Source organism: Acanthisitta chloris, unplaced genomic scaffold (genome assembly GCF_000695815.1).
Source record: "Acanthisitta chloris isolate BGI_N310 unplaced genomic scaffold, ASM69581v1 scaffold28283, whole genome shotgun sequence".
NCBI classification, from domain to species: Eukaryota; Metazoa; Chordata; class Aves; order Passeriformes; family Acanthisittidae; genus Acanthisitta; species Acanthisitta chloris.
Window position 1 is genome coordinate 6,777 of NW_008666985.1, and position 9,610 is coordinate 16,386.

Below are 9,610 nucleotides of genomic sequence, written 5' to 3' on the forward strand. Positions count from 1 at the left end.
ACATGAAAAAGTCAAGACTGCTGTGACCTTGATAACTGTTGATATTCCCTGAGTAGCAGAGACACTGAAGTGATGATTCGTGTAAAGGCAGCCACAGTTATTTTTCTTCTCAGGGATATAATGCAGTGAAACACATCTCTAATCAAGTAAGAGCACAGGCACTTAGTATACACCCAGACCACTGTTCTGGATGTAGTAGAATCCATAGCACAGGAGTCTACAAAACAAGTGAAATTTGGCAAAAATGGCCTCTGAATTTAATCTGAACTGCCTTAAGGAACTGGAACGAGAGGCTGTTCTAGAAGTCCTGTACCGTGACCAGATGGTGAGAAAAACAGAGGAGGAAAGAATAAGGTATCTGCTATTCATGTTCTTTTCTTTGTTCTTGTATTTCTGTTCCTTTCTTTCCCCGAAGTACTCTTCTCCCAATTTGTTGTCCTTCCAAATGCATATTTAATTATTTATTTATTATCTTTTTTAGCTAATGTCTTTTTATTCTTTGGGAAAACTAAGGATTTTCCAGAACCTCTTGGATTTACTATACTATTGACTCTACATACACTAAAGATGAAGTTCAGTGAATAACATACTTGATGAATTTTACTTCCAGCCTTCATAGGAAGTTCAGTTGCTGCCTGTGTTTTTCTAATTAGGGCTTTATAGCATTCTCATCATGTTCCTAGGAATGCATTTATAGTCCTGGTAACACAGACATGTTCAGATCTTGGCAGTGCCAAGACTGGAGTTAAGAATCATTGGATACCTGCTCATTGTACTAAACCCATCACTGTCCCTTCTCACACACACAAGTAACAAGCACACCATGCTGTCAGTAGGTATCATTAGTTAGGATAAAGATTCTATTGAATAATTTCACACTCTACAAGTATTTCAGTTGGGGAGGATAAAGGATAATCCTCCAGCACTTTGGTTTATATCATGGCTAGGACAAGGATTTCCTTGCAGCTTGTACCCTGCTTTGTGACATTGCATCCCCATGTAAAACAGGGTATTTGTGTGGATAAAGTATCTATTTTTAGTCTCTTAAATGTAGGAACTTTTACTTTGTTTACAGCAAACATTTATGTAAGTATTACTGGACATATTAAATGACTGTGAAAAGCAAGTAAAGGGTTATAAAGAAAGTCTAAATTGGTTGGAAAATCCATTTCAACTGTTGATGATGTTACTAACAAAAACATTGATCTTTATTTCCATTACACATACCAATAACCAAGTTAGTGAAGGGGAGATGTTCTGGTATTTTGGGCTGATGTGTTGTTTTGTTGTTGGTTGGTTGGTTTTTTAATTTAGCTTTCAGATGGTGCATTTGTTCTTATTTGTACTTGGTAGAGGATTTGATTCTTGGATAAATATGAAAAAAATACCCATCAAATGAAAGGGAGCACCATGTAGTCTCAGTTTTTGTAAGTGAATACATAATCAGTTGCACACATGATTTCAGTGCCCTGCCCTGAGCCTGCCTGACAAAAACAGAACCCCATTTATACTAAACTATTTCTGTCTGTATGCACAGCTCTGGCCACATATACAGTCATTGTGCAAAAATGCCATGTGTGGACGGATGCCTCCAGACAGTGCTCAACTGAGGTTGCACTTGAGGGTGTATCTCCCACTAGTAACAGTACTGCCCATCCGGGGTACTAGCTTGTGGCTTACATGAGGGAGTTTGTCTATGTAATTTCTTTCTTTTTTGTTTTCTAGGAAATTGAAACTGCAGTTGCAACAGCTCCGGTGGAAAGGGACAAGAAATGTAAGCCATGAATACCAGGAGAGATCATGTGCTCGCTGCCAGAAATCACTTGGGCTCTTGATGAACAGAGGGGCAGTGTGCAATGGGTGCAGCCATCGAGTGTGCTCAGAATGCCGTGTCTGCCTGAACCCCTGCCTATGGAAATGCACCGTTTGTTATGCTCATGGGTGAGAAATTTTACTGGAAGGGATAAGTGCTGCTTTACACTGGTCATCCAGTGGGTGCCCACTGGTTTTGTGTATCTGTTGCTTTAAGCCATTAATGAAACAAAGCCTCTGGCAGAATGAAAATGTTGGCTGAAGTCCTGGTAGCAATGCAATAGATGGGAACTTCGTGTTATACTTCACATAGTCAGGATTTCCCTTCTTGTATTCAGCAAAATGGATCCTCAGGGTAAGCCAGAGGTAGGGTGACAATGATGATGACAAAGAAGCATAGAAACAATTGTTAGTTTCTGAACTGGAGAGAGAACTCCTTCCCCTGACTCAATATTGAACCAGTGCATCCTAACGAGCTGCTGAAGGTGCTTAGCTTTGGCTTAGAATAGTCAATCTTGACAATTTCCTAATTGTTATCTTCTGCCTCATGCCACAGGAGTGAGAACGTGAATTGACGAGTAATTTGAAGTAATTTTTTATAAAAGCTTAAAAAGCAAAAAGCATTAATAACATTATCAGCATTTGTTTAAATGCGATCAGGAATCAGGTTACTTTGAATTAGGTGGGTTTTATTTTACTATATCACCTTAGTTTTGTTTTCCAGGAACAGGAAACAATCTTTCTTTTACTGTATTGGTACACTGTTTACATCAAAGTATTCCATCATAGCCCATTCTATTCATTAGAATCTTTCTAAAGCAAATGGCTTAGATATATTTCCACATTTGATGAAAAATAATATGTAGTAAAGAATGATAGTTTTGGAAATGAATCAAAAGCTGTGCTGGATGATATATATCCAGGTACAAAGGGTGAAGATTTGGATGAAAATTTACATTATGCCAACACAAGATTAATCCACCACTTTACTCCCTCTTAAGGTGCCAAAATGAGATTCAAATAGTACCTGGGAAATATAAGGCAAAGTATTGGTCTTAAGCTAAATGAATTTCTTCTAGTTTGAAGTAGTTTTCTGCAATTTGGAAGAGAGTTGTAAACTATCAATAAAAAGATGTTCTCTGAATCTTCAGTTTATTTTGCAATTCATATATGGAATAGGCAGATCATCTCCATTTATATGTGATAAAAAGCAGTTGTTAGGCTTTGGTGCTTTCTGTCCTTCAAACTATATGCACTAAAGGGAAGATTAAAAAGTTAACTTTCCATATCCTCCTCTAGATATCTCCCTGCACTTCTTGTTTTAAATTGGTTTCCAGTTATCTGGTGGCCACAGTGGAAATCCTCTGTAGAGAGTAGCTAGTTGCTAAGCTGCCACATGTAGTGCTGCACACCCTTAATTATTTCATAAGCTTGTCCAGATATTTAATGGTAAATCCAGGAAAACATTATTTAAATGAATTAAAAGACCTTTTTACTTTTCCTTGAGGAAATTAATATTTTATCTTGCTAATACAGGGGAATTTTTCAGCTGTCATGTAATTTCTTTGTATAGCAAAGAGAGCACATCTGGTCTTGTTTAGCTGTGATGCACAGTTGATTCAAATTGGTTATAGACTTCTTCTGTTGCCTTCAATGAGCTTTACATCAAAGCCACATATCTTGAGAAGGGTAGAGAGTGCAGAAATGCAGTAAATGCTACTCAGCACCTTTTGTTTATCCTGGTGTGGGAATAGGATGGCTAAGAAAGGTAAGAGCTGATTTTCAAGTCCCAAGTAACTAATTTCGAGTCTTGGTTATCACGAGAGTGTTTTTCTCCTGAACAAAACAGCAGCAGCACTACTGAGGTTCTCTCCTAGATACTGGGGTCATGTTTGTAATGAGCCTGCTTAAAGACCTCAGTGGAAGAGAATGCATGAATAAGCAATTGTTTGCTTTTTACAAAAGAAGAAATTTTGAAAGCCTTGTGGACTGCCACAGTTTGTATCTTCCTCCTGGAAGAGGTACCTCTTATGTGAATGGAATTGTTATAGTGTGGTTTTGAGGGTTTCTTTGGTTCGTGTTTGTTTTGTTTGTTTGTTTTTTAAGGAATCCTGTCTTCTAGGAGTCTGGAAAGACATTTGCTTTTGAGAAGTTTAGTCTATTTTACCTGACAAGCGTTGTTCTTTATCAGCTTCAGTTTCATACTTTTGCTCATATCTTAGCTTAATACACTGTCCTCAAAATAAGAAAAAAAAAAGTATTTTCATTTCTGTTTTTATCCTGTGAATGGTGGAATTATCACAGAATGGTTTGGGTTGGAAGGGACCTTAAATATCATCTAGTTCCACCCTTCTTGCCGTGGGCAGGGACCCTTTGCACTAGCCCAGGTTGCTTAGAGTCCCATCCAGCCTAGCCTGGAACACTTCCAGAGATGGACCATCTACAGTTTCTTTGGGCAGATTCAATTATCACATGAATCTGTGCAGAAATGGAGATCAAACTCTGGAAGATAACCATGGGGTAGTGGGAATGACAAAAAGGGAAAGCTGGGGATGAAAATCAAAGCACTACCTCAAAGATCTAGTGCAGCCAGAGATTTCAGATGTCTATTAGTTAATATATCTCCATCCAAAATAAATAAGTCTCAAAGTTTTTAAAACTAATTTTCAAACTCCTCTGTGTTCAGTTATGCACAAGGATCTGTGGTTAGGCATGAAAATAATTTGTGCAACATATGTGGGTCGTGAATGTAAGTAGCATTGCTACTTACAAAGACATAACTTAAATGCCTAAAATGTCTTCAAATTGAGCCACAGAAAGAACAGCAAGCATCCTACCTATAGTTTGTCTATTTTGACATAGAATAAGGTGAGATGTGAAATGGCAGACCCAGGGATTTTGTTGCCTGGACTTTGGTGGATATCACTATAGCTCTTGTGTTTAGAGATTTTGCTTTCTTAAGAAGGCAAGCCCTAGGTGAATTTACTGTCTGTATGCTGTTGCCGGTCTTGAGTAATTTTGGCAAAGGCAATGACAATAAAGAGATACATTTTATAGAGGAAAATGAACTACTGGGTAGAGAAGAAAGTTTAGTGGTGCCTGCACTGAGGAAATTTTTGCAGTGAGACTTCATCTTATAATAAACATCAGAAAATCCTCAAGGAGCAGAGATATTATATATGCCCTAAAAATTACTAAGACATTTAGATGAGAATTTGAGACCTGAAGACTCCAGAGTATCCTATCCTCAGTTAAAACTCTTTTTGTCTCTTTAATAATGGATGACTTCAGATTGCAGATTTCATCTAAGTCAGTTGGAGACAAAATGCAAGAGTAAGATTTGCTGGAAATCTGATTTTAGAGAGATGTTTAATCTGATGTAATATTGTACTTCTTATCCTGGTGCCTTTGTATGACATTGATGTAAATGATAGTCTCTGCAAAATGGGGACATCACACTGTCAGGGCTGTGGAGCCCAGTGCTCCCTGGTAGCCATCCCAAGTTCTTCTTGGGACCGTGTCCTCCACGACTGACGTTCCCTGCTTCTCAGAGTGGGCTGTGGCTGTAAGCAGTCACATGCCAGTCAGCACAAACACCTGGGCTGAATTGCAAGTTGGTTGTACAGACTGGAGTGGAGCCAGGACTCCTGGATTCAGGACAATGCCTAGAGCAGTGCTTATTGCTTTTTATGGGCAGTCCTACATGGCAAAAAGAAAAATCAGCAACACCCACCCCCACCCCTGAAAAAACCCCAACCAACCAAATGACACAAAACAACACCCTGCAGAGGATTCCTCTCCTCTGTGTTTTTTTCGGACCCACAGCAAAATGGGTCAAAGGATTGAGCAGTCATCAAATCTTAGCTTCGTGGAAGGGTTATGAAAGATTGTTGGATTGCTAAATAGGTACCAAACGTTTGAAGAAATGCACTTGGGAACATGTTGATTCAAATATCTTCTGATTGCTTTCCAGAGATGTGAAAGTAAAGGCTGGTGAATGGTTCTTTGAGGAACGAGCAAAGAAATATCCGGGTGAAGGTAATCACTGGAACAGACCATAAACTGCTGTGTAATGTGTAGTCATCATCTAACTGAAACACTGTGTGTAGTCTGCCACTGTATTTAATGTTTCTTCCACTTGGTGTGAGATTTGTCAAAAAAAGCAGTGGAGTGCATCTGTCTGTGCACTAAATAAAACATGAACACAAAGTAGCAGAAAGCACTGAAAAGAATAACTTGTTTTGAGTAATAAGAATGAGAAAAGTGCTGTCCATATCAATTTGAATTAATGAGTGTGTAAAACTTCTAAGAAATACAATGGCATGAAATAAATACAGAAATGTTAAACTATGTGTGCAGGAAGGAAATAATCTTGCATCCATCATTTGTCAAGGTTAAAACTTAGTTGTTTTCACTGAGAAAGTTCTAAAGCTTAAAAAAATGGTGGAATGGAATAAAGAAAACCATGTATACCTATAAATCAACAGAGAGCTAAATGCTTACTGTTTTGTTACTTTCCTCCAGCTGTGCCATTGCCTTGTGTTCAGTCTTTTCAGTGCAATTAAAAGTACGAAGCCCTGAAAGAAATTATAGAGGATGTGGATGGATTGCTCTATGGTGAATGTGTTTCACCACCAAAGGGGCTGTTAGTTTCTGTTTTCACCTACGATAACTAGTGAGGTGGAGAGGATTTCCTGCCTCTTAAATGAAGCACCACACAGGCAATTCTTTCACTTTGTGCCTTACTGTATTTAAATGATACAGTTTCGCTTCCAGTATCTGCATTGCATCTAGATTTAAGAGTAGTTGGTGAAAAGGAAAGATCTGCGCCTTAAGTATCTCTTGGGAAACGTGAATAGGAAGAATTTTATAAATGAAAGAAAATAATCAGGCAAATTTTGGGTAGTAGGTGTTCATGAAGAGAATTCTTTCACTTTGTGCCTTACTGTATTTAAATGATACAGTTTCGCTTCCAGTATCTGCATTGCATCTAGATTTAAGAGTAGTTGGTGAAAAGGAAAGATCTGCGCCTTAAGTATCTCTTGGGAAACGTGAATAGGAAGAATTTTATAAATGAAAGAAAATAATCAGGCAAATTTTGGGTAGTAGGTGTTCATGAAGAGAACAGGTAGCATATTAAGAAACTAAACTGCAGTTCCTGCTAAAACAACTAATTTAAAATTTGAAAAATTTCACCCAAGACTGTTCTAGCTAGCACAGCTCCTGATTCTAAAGTATTAGTTGACTGATCTTTTAAAGCAGTTTTATTCAATAATCATTGTTAATATTTTCCCCCGTTCCTTTCAGTGATTCTAAAAGTGGTAATTTTATCAGTCTGTTTTTGGAAAATGCTATGTTGTTCTCAAATGCTGAGTCTGGTATTGCAAGGTACTGACTGTCCCTTTTCCCAGCAAAACAAATGAGTTCTCACTTTGAATTATCAAAGCTTTGTGGGTGCTTGAAGCATTTTTGCTTAGTTAGTCTAATAGTAAAACTGTTGCAGTCACAAAGATCTAAGGATATACAGAAGATAAGCCTGCAGGGAGAAATATGGTTTGTTTAGTTCCTTTGATTAGACTAACAGATATAACTAAAGGGGTTAAAAGATTGCAAACCTTGGGACACAGCAGCCATTGTGTCCTTCAATCCTGGAGAGACAGTGCCATCTTTTGGTTTGAAAATATAGTATAGGGGAAATATTCACTGGAAAGCAAGTTCAACTGAAAAAATACACGTTACAGTGAATTTTTCTCATATTTCAGAGTGGAAAGAAAAATTACAGCAGCATGCTTTTTGTTAATTTTTTCGTAGCTTCTTTCTAAATAATAAAATTACCACTTTCATTAAAGTGATAGATTGCCTTTATTGACTAATAAGTTTCAAATCTAAGTTAGCAAATATTACTTATTAACAATAGAGCATGAAGTCTGGAGTTCTGATTGAAATTTGTAACATCAGTGAGCTGATTGTTGTTTCTATCACCAACAATTTTTATGTAAGTAGTGTTATAATGAATGACATTTTCAGGAAAGCATTGGATCATGTGCTGCTTTCTATATTAGGAATTATTAGTGATTAAAGGTCACTCCAAATATTTTCAGTTGGCCATTTGTTACATGTGTTTAGCCCTTCCTTCTGTTTGCGGTCACCTAGAAACTAACTACAGTTTTGAGTCTCCACTGTCCGTGCCTGATGGAGTGCTTGCTCCTTGGTGCTCTTTACAGCACGTGGCTGCTCTCCTGAGCAATGAGCCATGGTCGCTATTTCCCTGCAGGGATGGTCTTAGCAAAGGGTTTGCTCGAGTTTGTGAGCTAGTCAAGCATATACCTGATTGTTCAGGTCTCTGGTAGGAAAAGTGAAAAGAATTTTTCATGAAATGCACAGTAGGTGACCATGTGCCTACTCTGTACACATTTTCAACCTTTTGTCAGTGTTTGAGTTTTGTGGTTGAAGTGTGCTTTAGTGCAGTGGGCCCGTGCACTACCTGCCTCCTCGACCTCACGAGCTGAGAGCACTTAGCAACCTGTAGGAATGGGCCTGTCAGTATCCATGTGATTGCCCTTAGCATTTGTGAAGAGTCAGTCTGAACGTGTCACCTGCGAGAGGGGAAGGTGAAATCATGATAGTTTGTGATACAGGAGAAACTTGTGTGTTGCTTGGCATGTGTGCTGATATGTTAGGTGGTAATTGATTTCACTCTTGACTTGCATGTGCATGAGCTTCTGTAAATACAGGGCAGTTCCTGAAAGGTGCTGATTTAAAAAAGTATTATACAGGCATTAGTAACTGCTGTTGTTGCTAAATGACCTTTGGATTTATTTTTTTTCCTCCCTCACAGGCAGGCATGAAACAGTTGGTGCAAAGCTGTTGAAATCTTATCAGAAACTGAGGTAAGACTTACAAAAGGACAAATGGCTCTAGGGCATTGGGAATTTGTATAGGTGCTTGTATTTGATTTTATAAACCAGCCAGCAGTTTGTATTTTTGTATTATGAAAAACAAATTTCAATACTTTGGGAGTACAAATGATAAAAGCACAGAAAAATTGTCACTTTTATCTGTCCGCAATCTGTAGAATGTGTCTCAAGTAAAACAGACTACCATGTTTAGAGTAATAGTGTCTGTCTTGAAATGAAGGGGTGTGCATTATTTTTGTTACATCTGCTGGTATTTTTTTGCTTAAGTATTATACCATTATCAGTCAAATTTGCACAGTACTTTTAAATGATCATAGATGAAAATTATTTACTAGGTGTCATAATAGCAGCATTATTTGCTCAATGGGAGATATTGCTGATAATCATGTCTTTAGAACAAATAGTAAACAAAAAGCTCTGTATTCAGTTAGACATGTCTACTTTCCAAACTTACAAAGGTAAAAAATCTAGTTTACACTGAATACTTTGATTAGAAGCTGAAGCATGGCCATACCTATTGCCAGTGATATATAATGAAATGATAGTCTGCTTAAACTATGTTGTATCAAAGTAATCCTCTTTAAGAAAACCAAACAACACAAAACCAACAAGGAGGAAAACCCCCCAACAAGTAAAATAAGACACAAAGAGATGGCCCCTATTGTAATTATCTGGTGAGACATAGCTGCATAAGACAGAAACTAATAGATAAGATCCTAACCAGGACTTGTGTTTACCTAGGTGTGGTAAAACTAAAAGAGAATCAAAAAGGAAGTTCACAGTTTGCCTTAGGATCTGTGATTGTGCTGCGATAAGCGAATCAGTCAGATAACAGATTGTTTTTCACAGACCAGGACTATTTACAATGCATGGAATGGCAG

At 37.8% G+C, this 9,610-nt stretch overlaps 1 protein-coding gene across 1 annotated transcript in view; it reads left to right on the forward strand.

Moving 5' to 3' along the window:
- Positions 1-244: 244 nt before the first annotated feature.
- LOC103799986 (synaptotagmin-like protein 3) overlaps positions 245-9,610 on the forward strand; it is a gene marked incomplete at its 3' end in the record, with an annotated part of 14,286 nt that continues 4,920 nt past the window's right edge. Inside the window, exons 1-4 of the mRNA XM_009072346.1 lie at positions 245-354; positions 1,726-1,941; positions 5,786-5,850; positions 8,651-8,702. Of these exons, the coding sequence (XP_009070594.1) occupies positions 245-354; positions 1,726-1,941; positions 5,786-5,850; positions 8,651-8,702 (443 nt within the window). The remainder of the gene's footprint in view (positions 355-1,725; positions 1,942-5,785; positions 5,851-8,650; positions 8,703-9,610) is intronic.